Source organism: Rhinopithecus bieti, unplaced genomic scaffold (assembly GCF_001698545.2).
Source record: "Rhinopithecus bieti isolate Rb0 unplaced genomic scaffold, ASM169854v2 scaffold_14700, whole genome shotgun sequence".
In the NCBI taxonomy this organism is placed as follows: Eukaryota; Metazoa; Chordata; class Mammalia; order Primates; family Cercopithecidae; genus Rhinopithecus; species Rhinopithecus bieti.
Window position 1 is genome coordinate 1,755,514 of NW_016808194.1, and position 18,591 is coordinate 1,774,104.

The 18,591-nt window shown below is 42.7% G+C and overlaps 1 protein-coding gene across 5 annotated transcripts in view; it reads right to left on the reverse strand.

Annotated features, from left to right (window-relative positions):
* PPM1H (protein phosphatase, Mg2+/Mn2+ dependent 1H) overlaps window positions 1-18,591 on the reverse strand; it is a 293,660-nt gene that overhangs the window by 135,870 nt on the left and 139,199 nt on the right. For all 5 annotated transcript variants that reach the window (XR_001887950.1, XR_001887949.1, XR_001887951.1 and 2 more), the window contains exon 4: window positions 10,544-10,656. Coding sequence is in view for 1 of the 5 variants with exons in the window: in XM_017885695.1 (XP_017741184.1) it covers window positions 10,544-10,656 (113 nt within the window). In the remaining 4 variants the exon portion in view is untranslated. The remainder of the gene's footprint in view (window positions 1-10,543; window positions 10,657-18,591) is intronic.

The window sequence follows — 18,591 nt, forward strand, 5'->3', positions numbered from 1 at the left end:
TCTTGGTGAGTCAGCTCTTTCTTCACTACCTTTGACAGCTAAAGCTGAACTTACTGCATCTCTCCTAAAACTAACAGTGACAAAATTCAGGTAACAAAAGAGGTAATTGATCTTTGGGCTTTAAAAATGATAGTGATATCCAAATTGTAACTTCATCAGAACAAAAGGGAAAATGTATCAAAAACTGAATAAAGACACTATTACTAATTGAACCTAGTAAGAATTCCCTTTTCAATGCCACTGGTGGCCAAAACTGCTAACTGTCCACCAAAATCAATTCCCCTGGGCCTGGGTACATGACTTAGACTACATTTCCCAGCAGCCTTATTTGCTTCTCAGTAAAGCCACATAACTGGATTCTAGCCAATGGAATGCCAGAAATGTTGTGTGTCTCTAACAGGCCTTGTTCCTAACACCCTTCCTTGAGTGCTCCTCCACACTCTTGCCCCCTTCTGTCTCACTGGATGGAGATGCCTCAAGAGCTCTTGGAAGCCAAGAGTTAAAAATGTCAGAGCCTCCTTCAGCCTAGGTCCTCGAGTGCCTGCAAGGGACAAAGGCACTGCTTCATTAAACTTTTTTTTTTTTTTTTTGAGACGGAGTCTTGCTCAGTTGCCCCAGGCTGGAGTGCAGTGGTGTGATCTCAACTCACTGCAAGCTCCGCCTCCCGGGCTTACACCATTCTCCTGCCTCAGCCTCCTGAATAGCTGGGACTACAGGTGCCCGCCACCACGCCCGGCTAATTTTTTTTTTTTTTTTTGTATTTTTTGTAGAGATGGGGTTTCACCATGTTAGCCAGGATGGTCTCGATCTCCCGACCTCATGAGCCACCCACCTCGGCCTCCCAAAGTGCTGCTTCATTAAACTGTTAAAAGAAAGAGGCAAAAATGAAAATAGTCATGTTATTTCTTTAAGATCCTCAAAGTCACAGAAACATAATGCTTTGCTGGGTTTGATGGTTCATGCCTATAATCCTAGCACTTTGGGAGGAGAGGCAAGAGGACGGTTTGAGCACAGGTCCAGTATAGTGAGACCCCATCTCTGCAAAAAATAAAAATTAGCTTGGCATGGTGGCATGCACTTGTAATCCTAGCTACTCAGGAGGCTGACATGGGAGGATGGCTTAAGTTAAGGAGTTTGAGGCTGCAGTGAGCTATGATCACGCTACTGCACTCTAGCCTGGGTGACAGAGTAAGACTCTGTCTCGAAAGGAAAGGAAAGAAAAGAAAGGGAGAATGGGAAGGACAGGAAGGAAGAAAGATAAAGAAAGACATAATATTTCTTTCTGTTTGTTGTTTTTTGGTTTTTTTTTGAGACGAGGTCTTGCTCTGTCACCAGGCTGGAGTGCAGTGGCATGATCTCTGCTCACTGCAACTTCTGCCTCCCAAGTTCAAGCAATTCTCCTGCCTCAGCCTTCTGAGTAGCTGGGATTACAGGCCCACACCACCATGCCCGGCTAATTTTTGTATTTTTTTTTTTTTTTTTTTAGTAGAGATGGGGGGTTTCAGCATGTTGGCCCAGCTGGTCTCAAACTCCTGACCTTGTGATCTGCCCGCCTCGGCCTCCCAAGGTGCTGGGATTACAGGTGTGAGCCACTGCGCAGGGCCTCAAACATAATATTTCATGGGCACCTTGAAAAACTTAGCACAACATCCTTGCTAGGTGGAATGCAGTTGATGCACAACTATTTTTATTAAGAAAACCCACTACTTCCTTCAGCGGCTTGTTGCATCTATAAACAGTTCTCCTGATCAGTATGAAAACAATAATAGTAGCTAACCATTACTGAGCAGTTGACATACACCTGGCTCTGTGCTAAGGGCCTTCCAGGCATCTGCTTATCTAATCCTCACCTGAAGAGTGAGTACTATCATTATCTCCATTTACAGTTGACAACACTCAGTACAGAAAACATAAGATTGGCCCAAGGTCACACATACTAGTGGCAGAGCCAGGATTCAGCTCAGGCCATCTGAGTCCAGAGTCCCTGCTCTTAACCACCATTCTGCCTGCCTGTGGCTGTCACTTCTATCCCAGACTCCTGGACAGCTAACCTTACCACCTTACCCCATATCTCACAAATACCTGATCTATTACATTAACAAAAGTTATCTTTTCATGTGGCTAAAAAACTCTAGCTCTTTTGAATTTTCCTCATCTTTTCAAACAGTTCCAATCTCTTCACCACTCCAGTCTCTCTTTTGAAGGTTCCTATTCATCTATACCCATGCTGAATTATGTCACCTAGAAAGGGACTTCATAGGTAAAATGACATTAATAATAGTACTTCCCCAAATGGGTTGATGTTAGGATTAATGAGGTTATTTATGTAAAATTCATGTCAAGCCCTGGACACTAGTAACAGTACTTACTACGGACAAAGTAAGCCAGCTAGTCAGAAACATTAGCTATTATTTGCCTTATATCTCAAATACCGCAGCCTATGATTAGATTAGGTTCTGGTGTCTATAGCACACTGCTAACCAGATTAAATTTACTGTCTACTTAAATAGATTAAAAAAAAAAAAAGTGAGCCATTGATAAGCTGTCTCCCCTATCCTGCTAGTTTTCTTTCTCTTTTTTTGGTGACAGGGTGTCACTCTGTCACCCAGGCTGGAATGCATTGTTGCAAACATGGCACACTGCAGCCCAACCTCCCAAGCTCAAGTGATCCTCCTGCCTCAGCCTCCTGAGTAGCTGGGACTGCAGGCATGTGCCAATGTGCCCAACTAATTGAAACAAACTTTTAAAAATAGAGACAAGGTCTCACTTTGTTGCCCAGGTTGGTCTTTAAGTCCTGGGCTCAAACGATCTCCCACCATAGCCTCCTAAAGTGCTGGGATTACAGACGTGAGCCACCGTACCTGGCTGCCACGCTGGTTTTTGTCTTTTCGACAGGTGTGATACTTTACCTTTACTGTGGTTAAGCTTCACCTGGTATTTACCCACTTTCCCAGGCACTAAAGGACTTTTCGAGTCTTGCTAGTTCATCTTACTTGGTTTCATATCACCTACAAATTACATGATTAGGCCCTGGAAATCTATACTGTTGTGGGCTTGAGTGGGCAAACATAGGGCCTTGGGTTCTCTACTAGGAAGCTCCCTCCTGACATTGATCCGCTGTTCTACCCTAGCTTAGCAGCCAGGCATAGAAAAGGTGACTATCTTGATCACAATAATCTCATGCCAGCATTTCTAAGTGCACATATTCCAATTCTATGAACTTCATGAGACTTCCTAGCTCAGCTTTCAGTAGGCTAAGAGAAACGGGACGTGTTTAAAGGCATAGCTTGGTTGGAATGGGGAACTGCAACAACTACACTTTCCCAGGGGCCCAACAATGACAGACGAAAAGTCCACACGGGGGCATGTCTGACCCATTCCAGACAAGGGAATGGAGGGCCGGTATAGGGTGGGATGTTTCACAGCTACTCAGGCTTCAGAACTACCCAGTAGGAAGAGGAGGCTGACATGTGGAGCTGGATCGTGTTAGAAATTCTCACCCCAGTTCCACTCTTCAGAGGAACAGGGCCTAAGTTCTAGAATGTCAGGATGGCAGAAAGGAATCTGCAGCCAGCCGGCCCAGGCACAGGCAGGCCCCCCCCGCCGCCCCCCGCCTGCCACTGCATGTAGCAGGTTGCAGAGCAGAAGGGGAAACACAGGTTCCAGGAGCTTGCCCTGCATGTGGTGTCTGGCTGCAGCAGGACTTGCTGAGACTGCCTTATAGTGCGCCTGCAGTATAATGCTTTGACCCTCAGGCCGGGAACAGCTAAAATATTTCACTCCTTCCTAGCTCTCTCAGATGCCCACGCGTAGACTTTAGAGTGGTGATTCTTAAACTGGAGCATACATCGGAGTCACCTGTAGGACTTGCTAAACACAGACTGCTGGGTCCACCCACTGTGTTTCAGTGAGCAGTGATCTGCTCTCCTAACAAGTTCCCAGGTGATGCTGCCACCAGTCTGGGGATCACACTTTGAAGACCACTAATTCAGAGCAAGAGGTGTCAGGAAGAGCTTCAAAAATCCCCGAGAGAGGAAGTTCAGAGAGACAAGGGCCTCTTGGGTGCCCTCTGTGTGGACGGCAAGTGGCCTGATGGGAAAAGTAGAGACTGTCTCAAGCCATTACTTGGTTTCTCTGCCTGTATTTGTGATCATTTGGTAGCATTATTTTCTTTCTGCTCATCCCTTCTACAGGTTGTGGGTATAGCTAAGGGATTACATGAAACACACACTAAAAAGATGGGGAGGGGGCTCTGCAGAAAAAAGGGAGAAGCAGCAATTCACCTTTCACAATGGAGAAGAGTTGTTGATTTTGGTTTTCTCTCTGTTATTTTCAAATACATGTCAAAGAAAGTGAGAGGAATAGTGTATTTAATATAGTTAATGGCTTAAGATCAAATATATTTCCAAACTCAGAGGAAGGCTAGTATCAGAGCAGGAGCTCACTGACATGTGTGGATAGATGAACCACTTACTAGCAAAAAGGAGCTTCAGAAAGGATTTGTACTGGCCGTTGGTGAAATCCATGAACATAAGAAGAAATGAAGAGTTCTTTGCATGCCCTTGGCTTGGAGGCAGTTACCTAATATTTCATTATTTTACCACCAGCAAAAGGAAGAAACGTGGAGAGAAGATGTCACAGATGTGTAATTGATTTTGAATTTAGAAACGTTAAGTCCTGTTTAATACCTAACTCCTGTCCTCAGGAACATTCAGACTTGTCAAAGGAACTCACCTTTGAACTAACAGAGAAAGCTTTCACTCTAATGGGGCGGTAATTGTGGGAAACTAAAAAGGAGTGAAAGATACATGAAAGAAAACCATCCTGGCTGGCTTCGCTGGCTTCGCTCAGGGACAATTCATGGAATGCCGTTCACTCCCGTCCTACGGAGCTAATGAATGAACACTTTTGACTTTCCCTATCCTTTCCTAGGAGACTCTCAAGCATGAGAAGATGACCCTCTATTCCCAGGAGTCTGTGGGCTCAATTCGAAAACGTCAGTGAGACACTTGCTTCCAAAGAAGTTATAAGCACAACACAATGGAAGTCTGAATTTATGGTAGCAATCATTTATAGAATCAGAAAATGCTTATATTATTTTCAATAGATTACGATCAAAATGAAAACATTTATTTTTAATTTTAATTTTTTGAGACAGGGTCTCACTCTGTCACCCAGGCTGGAGTGCAGTGGCATGATCACAGCTCACTGCAGCCTTGACGTCTCTGGGCTCAGGTGATCTGCTCACCTCAGCCTCCTGAGTAGCTAGGATTACAGGTGTGAGCCACCACACCCAGCTAATGTATATATATATTTTTGTAAAGATGGTTTTTTTCCATGTTGCCCAGGCTGGTCTGCAACTCCTAGGCTCAAGTAATCCTCCTACTGCTCAGCATCCCAAAGTGCTAGGATTGCAGGCATGAGCCACTGCACTCGGCCAAAAACACATTTAAAATAGTCTCAGAACTTTGGGACTCTTGGAATGAGATGGGAGATCTCATGTTGAGAAAAAATCCTTTTCTACATTATAAATGGATGAATTGGACCATCCAAAGCTTATCTTGTCGACAACTGCAGTGCATTTAAAATAGCCTCTAAGGCAGCCTTCCACTCACTCCATAATCCATTTTAGGTGAAAACTAAGATGCCATTGATTATAAGGTGTGTCATTATTTCACATAAAAACAGGAAGAAAAAAATGTTAATTAGAACTTCTTTAGAGATGCTAAAATGAGAAAAACAAAACCCTGTGAGTCTCAGCATGGATGGGAAATCCCAGGGTACAGTGCAGAGACTGTGGATCAGATCCAACTCCCAGTCTTAGGCGAGTGGTGGCCCTGCTCCTCCGTAGCTGTCCAAGCCTGGGGAAACCACTTCCCCTCACTCTGCCTCAGTTTATTAATTGGTAAACTGTATTTAACTGGTATTAACAGTGCCTACTTCTCACTATATTATTGAGATAATTAAATGTGATCCTCTGTTAAAGTATTTAATACGTGTCTTGTGCTTATTAGCTGTTTTAATTCCACTGTTACTATAAGTCTGGCAAGAGTAGAATTAAGAATGTAATGAATCTTAAATGCTTTTTAAAACTCTGAGTGACTTCACCCAGTCTCAGTTGCTAAACCTTTACACATTGTTTAAAATACGTGGTAATGGCTTCGCTTCCTCAGTGCCTTAGTTCTCTAGAGATGAAATGAAATTATCTCTAAAATGGAGTCAAAGCACCTTCTAAACTGAAGAATCAGTCAGAGCCCTAAGGAGCTGATGACTCAAACACAATGGGTGATAGTTTGCATATTGCTTTGCATGACATTTGCACGCTACTGATTCATTTTTTGCTTGAAGTGAAAATCCGCCCACCATCTGCTTCTTTCCTGGTCCATTATGATCCCCTAGGTGTTGAGTTGGCTGCCTCTGCCCAGGAAAAATAAAGCAACTGGCATGCATCAAGCAGTTACTGCATGCACCTCTGTGGCTGGTTAGCTCGGCAGAGTAGAAGGGCAAGTTCTATCAGGGCATGGAACAGACCACATGGATCAGGTACCCGCGTCACTCTGGACCATCCTACATGAATGGTCCTACGTCCTCTGAGTGGCATGGTCGTTGACTCAAAAACCCATAAAACCACAAATAGCATCAGGCAACATTTCCTGAATACAACCCCTAAGTGTGCAGATGTCTGATGGTAAATCAGATGATACACAGCTTAGTTCCTGACCATTGGCAGCTTCCAAATCAAACCAGGGCAAAGCTTCTCTTTTCTTGAGTGTGAATAATTATGGGAGCAGTGAACATATAACAAAGATTTTTTTACCCTCAAAACTGTCAAGATGTAAAAAAAAAAAAAAAAAAAAGCACATGACAGCTAATATCTAGCAATAAAGAAGAAAATTTAGCACTTCATTAATCAGGGCCCTGTTGCCAGAACCTTCTGCGGCTCTAAGCATTTGTTTTAAACTGAGCCCTGGGATTCCTGACTGCTCATCAATCAGTGATAATGGACCTACATTTCTATAGATATGATCAAAGCTCACTTAGCTGTTGTTCCTTGGGAATAACTGAATATTTCTGTAAGCTCAAACACCTATATTATTAATATGGCAAACTAGACAATGATCCTATAAGATGATATCAGTATCTATTGTTTATAAAAGAGTTGCAAATAGCACTCTAGTAAGCATCTTATAAACGATCCTTCAGACGGTACATAAAAATACCAACTCACATTGTTCTCAGGTTTTCTGAAGTATGACCCAGATGTGAAAAGCACACCAAATAATCAACTACAAAACCCCAAATTTATATCTGGATACTGGGGCTAGAATACTGTAAGCATAATTAAGTTTATTAGGTTTTAGAGGTAGTATTTTATCATTAAGCTTATTAGGTTTTAGAGATGCTTTTTTATTTTTTTTACATTTTATGGCTTTATTAAGGATAAAAGTATCTGTTAGGCTTTTCATATGATTGGATATAACATGTAAAACATCATACTCTTTTTTTTTTTTTTTTTTTTTTTGGAGACGGAGTCTCGCTGTGTCTCCCAGGCTGGAGTACAGTGGCACAATCTTGGCTCACTGCAACCTCTACCTCCCATGTTCAAGTGATTCTCCTGCCTCAGCCTCCCGGGTAGCTGGGACTACAGGTGCGCACCGCCACACCTGGCTTATTTTTTTTTTGTATTTTTAGTGGTGACGGGGTTTTACCATATTGTCCAGGATGGTCTCAATTTCCTGACCTCGTGATCTGCCCTCCTTGGCCTCCCAAAGTGCTGGGATTATAGGTGTGAGCCACCATGCCCGGCCAAAACATCATATTTTTATGAACACTTAGAAACACCAAGAACTTCAGTTATATTAACATTTCCAAAACAAATTCTAAGAAATATAAAATAACCAAAAGATAAATCTTTACAGTACAACTTTACTTTCTAAAAGTGTCACTCCTCGTGGGATAATTTTTAGAGATTATCTAGTTCAATACCACCGCCTTTATAGATGAAATCGAAGTCTGGTCTGGAAATTGGCACCTAAGTACAACAGAAGGCAAGAACCCAGAAGATGAACACTTGGGACTGGCAGGTCCCTGGACAGAGGACTGGAGCTTCTGAAATACAGGCTAGGTAGTTGGCTCTGTTAAGGAGCCTAGAGCTTTGAAGGAAACTATGTTTAAAAATGAGAAAAAGGCATTGGGGAGGAGTTGAGTCTTGAAGAATAGTCGAACATAAAGGTATTTCAGCCAGGAAGTTGAGGTAACTTCTGACTCAGGTCATCTGGTGAAAGGCGCTTCCCTGGGAGGTAGGGGTGGGCCTGTTTCCAGGAGCAAGGCACTCAGTCACTTCCTTAGTCCCCAAGTGGGCCAGGAAGCAAACTCATTTTAAAGGACAGGAAACCAGACATAAACGCAAAAGGTGAACGTGACTGCAACAGCTGAATCATCCACTTGGTCTTACTCAATTGGAGCAGACAAAGAGGAATTGCCTCCTTTGCTGCTCTCCTCTGTCTCCCAACCAGCTCAAGATCAGGAACTGAACAAGAGGCCAGGGGCTGGCCCCTCAGTGTGCTTTAAAAGCCCCTGAAGAACGAAGATTCCTGTCTTTGAAGCTGCTCAAATGCTGGGGTGGGAGAGGAGTAGCAGATGTGCTGGTTCTTTTCCATCTGTTCCCATCCTGGAGGTACTGTCCTGGCCTATGTCTGTGTTCTGGCAGGCTGACCTCCCTGGGCCACTCTACAGCTGGCTTCCTGCTGGGGTCAGCTGATGGGAAGGTCGGGCAAGAGATGGGAGGGCGGGCAGAGAGAAGTCAGCGTCTCCTCTCCCATTTCTTCCAATAGCTCCTGCCCAGTGGTCCCTCATTAGTGACTCCCACTCTCCTTGGCTCTGCTACAGTGTTTCCTTCCCTGGTTCCTCAGGGTGGTCAACTCCTTCCTGGGGACCTCAACACTCCTGGCCGGTTCTCTCTACCTCCTTCATTCACAGCTGACCCATCTGAGTTGGAGTCTGTCTCCTGTCAGAACCCTGACCTGACACAGGGGAACAGCAGCCACAGGGTAAGCATAGCATTTTATACATACTTCCATTTACTGGGCAGAATTTTACAAGGAAACGTAAATATATATGTTTTTACAACATGTATTACACATTTCTCCACTTCTTTCATGTCAGAACATGTAATTACATTTCATGTAATACATGTTAGAATATTTGTTGTAAAACGTGTATATATATATATATATATGTATATATATATATATATATGTTTATATCACCACATATATACTTTTGAAATCAACAGACCTTCACAAACACCAATCTTCAAGCCCCCAAAACCGCTGCCAGGTCAGTTCGCTCCTTGTTGTCCGGGATCTTCTCTGGGAAAGGATGCTTTACTACGAGGAATGGAGGCTGCCTCAGCCTAAGTTTGCTTTGTAAATGGAAGTAAAATTAAGGTGAATTTCTTGATTGCCTCAAGAGAATTGGTGTTCTGGGCTGCAGATGCAATAGCAACTTAAGCTGGAGACAGGGAAGAGGAAAGGGAAGGGGTGGGATCAGACCTCAAAAAGGGTGGAGCAAGCAGGAGAGCCCACAAGAGCCATGTGACCTAGAGGAAGGGGACAGAAGAATCAGAGTCCTCACAGCCCTTCAGCGGGGGGAAAGGTCCTGTACTTTTACTACTTTCAGAATAAAGAGTCAGTTCTTTGGAAAAGGTCCCACTCTCGGGCCAGCATATTTTGTTATGAAAGCGGTGGAGAAGTGTGTAATACATGTTAGAATATTTGTTGTAAAATCTGTAATTTAAAAATTCCCCACACCAAAAGTGAAGAAGCTTCAGTTATTGAAAAGAAAATCACCACTGCCAGGTGTGGTGGTGCAAAACCTGCAATCCCAGCTACTCAGGCTGCTGAGGTGGGAGGATTGTTTGAGCCCAGGAATTTGAGTCTAGCTTGGGCAACATAGTGAGACCCTGTCTCTAATTTTAAAAAATAAATGAAATAAAACATAAATGTATCTTATTCCCTGGCAATGCTGGATAAAGGAAGGGTTAACAATGATCTCTTGGCCAAAATTTCCTTTAGTTGAACTCGGACATGAGGTGACTGCAGCTTCTATGGGAATGTGCATAAAAGGAGAAGCTTCTGGGAGAGAACAGTGCAAAGTCACTAAGTAAAACTGGAGTCAACTGGGGAGTCATCCCAGGCTCCCTTCCAAACACCCAAGGCACTCGAATCCCTTTCCTTCCTCCTCATCAGTCTCACATGTTATGCTCCTGCTAAGTTTTCATTGAGAAGCAGGCTCTGAAGTCAAAAAAACGTTTGAATACTACTGGTTTAGATTTATCACAGACATGTACATGAACTGCTATATGCATAAGTAAGAGACTGCCTTTACCTTGCAATACCAACCTGATTGTTCTTAAATGCATTTTCATTCTGATGTAGAAGGCCTGTCTTTAATTATTTCTAATCATTTAATTTTTTGAGACAAAACAAAAACATCAGAAGGCATTAGAAATTAGCAAGAATCAGACAGCTCATTTGCTTACCTGCTATCCCCAGCATTTGCAACATACAGCTTCCCCAAAAGGCAAATCACAATGAGGGCTGTGCAGCCACCAGATATATTATATGAACTCCTCTCTCGTTCTATCTGTAGGTCCTGGAGAATAAAACAAAGTTAGTGTTGGATCGTGTAGGATATATAGCAAAAGCTTTCTCACCTTCACTCTCTTTACAGTCCTCAGACTCTGAATGTGCTTCAAGAAGGGACTAGAAAAATCTTTAGTGCTTGCTTTCCTACCACCTAATGAGCATTTCTGGAGAGGACACCGGCATAAAACTGCCACATATTAGACCATCTGTGAACCAGAGACAGGAAACAATAGATAGCAAACAGAAACAATCAGACAAAAATGCAAATGAAATGTAAGTTGTATTCAGTAAATATCACAGCTTATGGAAAATTTAGTCTTTGTGGATTGCATGAGCTGCCATGTGAAACATACACCAGAGAGGCTGAGAATGCCAAGTACTTGGACCTGATCAATGTTTTGTTTTGTTTGTTTTTCTGAAGACAGGGTCTGGCTCTGTCACCCAGGCTGGAGTGCAGTGGCCCAATCTCGGCTCACTGCAACCTCTGCTTCCCAGGCTCAAGCGATCCTCCCACCTCAGCCTTCTGAGTACCTGGGACCACAGGTGTGCGCCACCGTGCCCGGCTAATTTTTGTATTTTTTGTAGAGATGGGGTCCTGCCACATTGTCCAGGCTGGTCTTGAACTCCTCCTCGGCCTCCCAAAGTGCTCGGATTACAGGCACGAGACACTGTGCCCAGCCTTGTCTTTTTAGAGAGAAGGTTTGCTCTGTCACCCAGGCTGGAGTGCAGTGGTATGATCATAGCTCACTGCAGCCTTGACCTCCCGGGCTCAAGCCTCCTGCTTTAGCCTCCTGAGTAGCTGAGACTACAGGTCTATGCAGCCACCACACGCAGCTAACTTTTCTATTTTTTGTAGGGACAGGGTCTCACTATTTTGCCCAGGCTGGTCTCAAACTCTTGGCTTCAAACAATCCTGTCTCAGCCTTCCAAAGTGCTAGGCCACCATACCCAGCCCAGGCTTGATCAATGTTTTAAACTTCAAAATCTTGGATAAATAGTCTCTTTTACAGATAAATTACAGAAAGATGTCTTCTGTTCAACACAGGCAGGAGTCAACCTATGACTTATAGGGCAAAGACTTATAATGACTTATAAATGACTTAAAATGACTTAAATTATAAATGACTTATAATGACTTAAATGACTTATAGGGCTTCTGAACTCTGACCTGACTTTTCCCACAGTCACCAATTTACAGTGGTAACACGTTCATAATAATTAGAAACATTCATTGAGAACTTTCTCTACGTCAGGCAGTGTGCTGAGCACTTTATACTCAAACTCTCATACTGTCCTCACGACCGTCACTAGGAACCTCATTGTTTAGTTGCAGAGAAGTGGGGGTAGCCTGCCCATATTTACCTGGCTAGAGTCTAGATTCCAACCTGGCTCTCTTCCAAAGCTTGTGTTGTTACCTGCCACCTAATGAGGCCTCCCCAATAAATTAATATTAAAAATAGACCAACCCTGACATCATCAAGACAGATACCTGTGAAATTCTGTTAGTGATAGAAGCAAAGTTTCTGTTACCTCAGAAAAATCGGAGTTAGTAAGATACACTGAATAAAATAATGCCAAATCTTCCAGTGGTAATCTACTACTTTTGTGCAGAGGGAAGGAAAATGAGGGCTGGCTAAAAATTACAAGAAGAGGAAGAAATGGTGACACTGATGGTGTTGTTGGCAGGTGTAGGGTCAGGCCACTATTGTAATCCTGAGAATCCCACAGAGTTAGAGCTCAGCTGCTTCAACCAGCCTCCTCAGGGAAAAGCGGGAGAGAAGTCAAGACTCCAGCATTTACCAGCAACTGCTTTGCTCTAGGGGCCAGAGATGGTAACATAAAAAGGATAAATCACCAATGGGAAACTGGAAACAAAAGAGGTTGACCTTAGGGATATCATACTGGTTAAAGAGTAAGTGGAAGCCAGTCATGGTGGCTAACGCCTGTAATTCCAATACTTTGGGAGGCAGAGACAGGAGGATCACTTGAGGCCAGGAGTTCAAGACCAGCCTGGACAACATAGTGATACCCCCACCTCTACAAAAAATAATTAGCTGGATGTGGTGGCACATGACTGTAGTCTTAGCTTCTTGGGAAGCTGAGGATAGAGGATCTCTTGAGCCCAGGAGTTCGAGGCTGCAGTAAGCCATGGTCATGCTACTGCACTTCAACTGGGGTTACAGAGCGAGACCCTATCTCAAAAACAAAAACAGAACAACAACAAAAACCAGTAAATAGAGAAAAAACACAAAGCCAGGACTTGGGAGAGACCCACACACTGGGAGTGAGCTGGGTAAGAGGTTGGGGGAGGGGAGATGGGGAGTCACAGGGAAGAGGTAGGAATACGTGTTGGGGGATGTAGGGGTTTATAAACAACTGAGGAAACACTTCAATATGGGAGTGAATAGCAGCAGCAAAAGCTGCAGAAGCATCAAGCATGGGGCGAACTTCAAAGGACTATGTGGGATTTTTAACATTTACTTCAACTGTGTATAAATTAGCTTTCTTAAAGGACTGTCGTGAGTCTAAATTAGCTGGCGTGTGTGAGGGGCTTAGCAGGTTATCTAGACCCTTCCCGCAGCCCAGAAGCTTCAACATTGAGAGCGGTGACCTTTCTTGCTCACCTTAGGCCCTCAACACCTAGGTTAGGCCAGGTAAATGGTAGTTTAATAAATGTCTGTTCAATGGACAAATGAAGAAATAAATTTTCAATTTTTTATCTCCCTATCCCCTTACCTCTGCCTTAATATGAGAAATGGATTCCACAATTCACAAATGAAAAGCTTACAATGCTAACGCTCACTGAGATAATAATTAAGCAGAAACCCATGCTTCAATTAAAATGCTCGATTGACAAAAGTGGTTATCAGAACCTACGCAAGAGTGGTAGGAGGCTGGAGGATGAAGAGGAGGGGCATGGGTGTCGGGTGGGAAGAATTAGCTTAAGGAAATACAAGAGAGGAGAAGGAAAACATCAAGATGCCTGTTTAATCTCCAAGAAAACCCATAAAAACAGAACCCCGAACCCTACTGACAAAGGAGTTTGTGGATGGAACTGCTATTTTTTTTTTTTTTTTTGCATTTAAAGAACTCATATAAAGTTGATACTATGATACACATTTTACTAAATTAATATATAAATTGATAAAGAGTCTACATCCAATATATCAAAAGGAACTACTCAGCTACAGAGACTATTTTTTTCACTGTCAGAATCAATATTTGCTTGAATACCTAAAAGGCTGAAAGACAATATTTATTAAAAGTTATTTGAACATGCCGGGCGTGGTGGCTCATGCCTATAATCCCAGCACTTTGGGAAGCTGAGGCAGGTGGATCACCTGAGGTCAGGATTTTGAGACCAGCCTGACCAACATGACGAAACCCTGTCTCTACTAAAAATACAAAAAAAAGTTAGCTGGACTTGGTAGTGTGTGCCTATAGTCCAAGCTACTTGGGAGACTGAGATAGGAGAATTGCTTGAACCCAGGAGCCGGAGGTTGCAGTGAGCCAAGATCGTGCCACCCCACTGCACTCTAGCCTGGGCAACAGAGCGAGACTCCATCTCAAAAAGTTATTTGAACACCTACTGCTTGTATACTGTATATAGACTAGAATGTGAATGGTGTTTGTTTGACAGACTTGATCAAACCACTAGTATGATCCAAAAGGTAGAATCGTTATGGTGCAAAAAGTCCACGTAACAGGACCGTCCATGGCAACAAATTCCTCTGGGACTCAGTTAAGCAAGTTCGGGCTACACCACAGGTAGGTACGTTATTTATCATGGTTTCTATCACAAGAAATTCTGCTTAGAAAATTATGTAATCCTTAGGAAAAAAAATCAAGGTAAAGAGCTCAACACTAAAACTTTTCTGCTTTAACTTTGGGGGAAACATTCCAGTTAGCTTACCCATTTAACCCCTCGCTATTATATTAATAATGTGACTCAATATTTTTTTCTAATTGATTTCATTATTTCTTTCACCTTTTTCTACGTTCAGCTATACTCCCTCGGTAGCTCCCCCATATAAGGAATGCTAAATTTGGCAGCACTTTCTCATAAAGAGTGAACTTAACTACTTTTTAATCCAAGAAACTTTGCTAACATGTGCATGCGTTTGCCACTTCCCTCCCCCACATTCGTGTGGGGACATAAGTGTGCATACATGCACATGTGCACACACACACTTCAATTACAAGTGTCCTCTCTGGGATCATGGTGGGAAGGATTTGAAAGACGTGTTTCCATAGACTTCTTCTCCCCTGAAGGATTCACTGTCGTTAAAACACACTCTTCTATTTCTTCTAAAACCGTGTGCAACTAGAACATATTCTAAAAATAATTGCTTCCCTCCCCCTCCTCCCTAGAAGCCAAAATAGCACATTTATTTTTTCCCTACATACACCACCTACTCCTCTTTAAAAGATGTTTCACAAAATCTTAGTACTGAAAGGAACATTAAAGGACCATCTGGGTGGTTCTTTTACTATCAGAGCAAACATGATAAATTAAGTCAATAAAGATACATTTACCATTGCATTATCTACATTTTTTCTTCAAATCCTCACCTTTCAGATTAGATTAAGTTTTAATATTCTAGATAATAAAACACGGAATTACTTTTTTAAAACCTCAAGTTTTGGTATTTTACAAAATCAGTGAAATCATGGAAAAAACCGCTTACTGCTTTGTACTAAGCAAGGACTGATTTAGAATATCTCCCCATTTTAGCTGTCAGTGAACCCTGAGCCATGTGTCTAGAATAAACTGACTAGCAAAACACATGCATATACTATCATTCAAGTATGGTCTAAAAGGATCACTTAAATGACTCATAAGATTCAATTAACAAGATAATCGATTTATCTGCTTAATCAATAGTCCTGAAGACCTTCCATGGCAACTTTCTAGGTAGCAGGACTGAGTTATCTTCTGTTGTGTCTGCTTAAATACTACATTTAAGCGAGGTTAATCTTTAAATCAAACAATAGATCCAGTTTTTAAGATGTGGGATTTTATTTTGCTCCTTGTTGCAACGAGAAACGGAAGCCGAGAAAGCAAATAGAGGGCCAGGAACGGTGGCTCACGCCTGTAATCCCAGCACTTTGGGAGGCTGAGGCAAGCGGATCACCTGAGGTCGGGTGGTGGAAACCAGCCTGACTAACACGTAGAAACCCCGTCTCTACTGAAAATACAAAATTAGTCTGGTGTGGTGGCACATGCTTGTAATCCCAGCTACTCGGGAGGCTGAGGCAGGAGAATTACTTGAACCCGGGAGGCAGAGGTTGTGGTGAGTCCAGATCGCGACAAGCAGATCGCGCCATTGCACTCCAGCCTGGGCAACAAGAGAGAAACTCCGTTTCAAAAAAAGAAAAGGGAAAAAAAAGAAAGAAAGAAAAGCAAACAGAAATGTGTGTGCAGTAAGACTAATTCAGCAGGAAAGAAGTGTAAGCGAAAAATATTGCCCAGGATGGTAATAATTTGATTTGAAAGTCCCATAGATGACGTAACTCCAAGGTCATTCTTTGTTTTCTACCAATTTCAAGTTGCAAAAGGAAAGCAATATCCGGTAGCAGAAAGGAACAAGTGTTGGGTAGTTTCAGTAGGACCTGGCAGCTTCCCCTAGCTGAGTTAAAACACGGCTCTGAGCACATTGCTAATAGTGTCAGTCACAAATAATCAGATTCTGCATGGTTTTAGTATCCAGATCTGATCCCCGTTTATTCTGAGAACAAGGCCATCTGCCAGCCAGGCAATGGGGAAGAAAAACCAGCACTCTACTGCCTACTATTTCCACCTGCTGGCTGCTGGTGGAATCACACGCTCATTCCTTCCTAGAGGAACTTCCTGTTCTAACAAAAACAAAGAGAACAAAACCAACTTAAATGAAGACAGCTATGTGGGTTCCCAATTTACCATTAATATGCTAATTTTGGAAAACACTAATTTATTATAATTAATCTAGAAACACTAATTTATAGATTTCTAAACTATAATCTTTGCCCTCTTTTCGTCACAATGTCACCATGTATTTATACAGTTTTTACCAACAAAGCCTAGCTGCTTGGTATTTCCATTTACCCAGTGATAGAATTATATATAGTAGTTCCATAAGTTAAAATATTGCCATTTTCTTCCCTTCTTAAGAACCGACTGTGACGGGGAATCTAGACCCACTCTTAAAAGGAGATAGAACTCTGAGATCCTCCCGGCTATGTCCTGAACTCAAATCCCATAGTTAACAGGTTAAAAGAGTAATCACTGCTAACTTGGTTCTGATCTCTGGGAGGGCAAAGGCTTCCTGTAAGTAACCCTGCGGTGGAATTGACTTCCTCCATGGGTCTGAAATGTTGAATATTCAACCATGTTTTTGGGAGGGTGGAGAAGTAGGGAGAAGGTTTGAAATCAGGACTTAGAAGACACTTGTCTTATTTATACCTATTGTCCTGGACTGAGTGACAATATAAATATAATAGGTGACAAAACAGAGCTAAGCCAGGCCTTGCTGGGAAGCAGAATTGAAGTCAGTCAGAAAATTCCTGAGATTTTGGTCCTTTAGGAAAAAGCCAAGCTCACTTTTCATAGTGGACACAGGAGGGATTTGCTACATAGCCTTCGCAGTATGAAGGAAGATCTGAGATACAATCAGGGGGTCGTAGGGGCACACCTACCTCTAAGAGCGTGCACACTAAGTATTAAAAACCAGTGGTCAGAGGTCACCTTCACCACAAGCCCCACGCCGTGCCAGGCAACCCGAGGGCCAAAGATGAAAAGCGCTGCTCTCAAAGAAGCCTAGAGTATTTGATGAAACTGTTACCATCTGCCCTCATTGGAAGCATTTTTTTCTTCTTCTGTTCATTTGTATTTTGTGACTAGTGCCTACTTTTCCCCCAGAAATAGGTACTATTTATTCTGACTTGAGTGTTTCTGAACATTTTTAACAGCGTTTCCCTTTGGGAAAGGTATCAACATTTCACTACCTCCTTTGGTTATTTAGAATATCAAAATAAATCAGATATTGCATATTTCTATATTCATATAATGTGGGACTACAAATGTCCCCAGATAAAAGATCTTTTGTTTTTGAGACAGAGTTTCACTCCGTTGCCCAGGCTAGGGTGCAGTGGTGTGATCTCGGCTTACTGCAACCTCTGTCTCCAGAGTTCAAATGATTCTCATGCCTCAGCCTCCCAAGTAGCTGGGATTACAGGCATGCACCACCACGCCTGGCTAAATTTTTTGTAATTTTATAGAGACAGGGTTTCGCCATGTTGGCTAGGCTGGTCTCAAACTCCTGGCCTCAAGTGATCTGCCCACCTGGGCCTCCCAAAGTGCTGGGATTATAGACGTGAACCAAAGTGCCTGACCATAATATCTTATCTTTTACTTCCTCAGTGGTGTCTAAAAGAATACTGATTTTAAGATGTAAGCTCAATAAACACTAGTAACTGAGAAGAACAGTTCTTAGTGGAAAAAACACAAACTGTTTTTCCTCTGTTCTTACCCTACAACAAGCAATACAGAACATTTCTGTGACCAAATGTGTGAGAATTTTCCTCCACATACCCAGCAAGCAATCAGTTCTGCAGAAGACACCACCTGGGCATCCTCCAATTCAATTCCACACTATTATGTACTTGAAGATAGCATCAAATTCCACAGGTTGAGGGCTCAGTCCCCAAACTGACCCCCACTTCTGATGCCAGTCGCAAGCCCCAGGTTGGTCTACCTGTGCTGCTGACCGACCAGCTATAAATCTGGGTTCCCAAGAGCCCCCATCTCCTAGGGTTTGATTAATTTGCTAGAGTGGCTCACAGAAATCAGGAAAAAATTACGTACATTTGCTAGTTCATTCTAAAGGATATTACAAAGGATACAGATGAAGAGAAGCATTGGGTGCGGAGCTTCCATGCCCTCCTGACCCTCCAGGAACCTCCA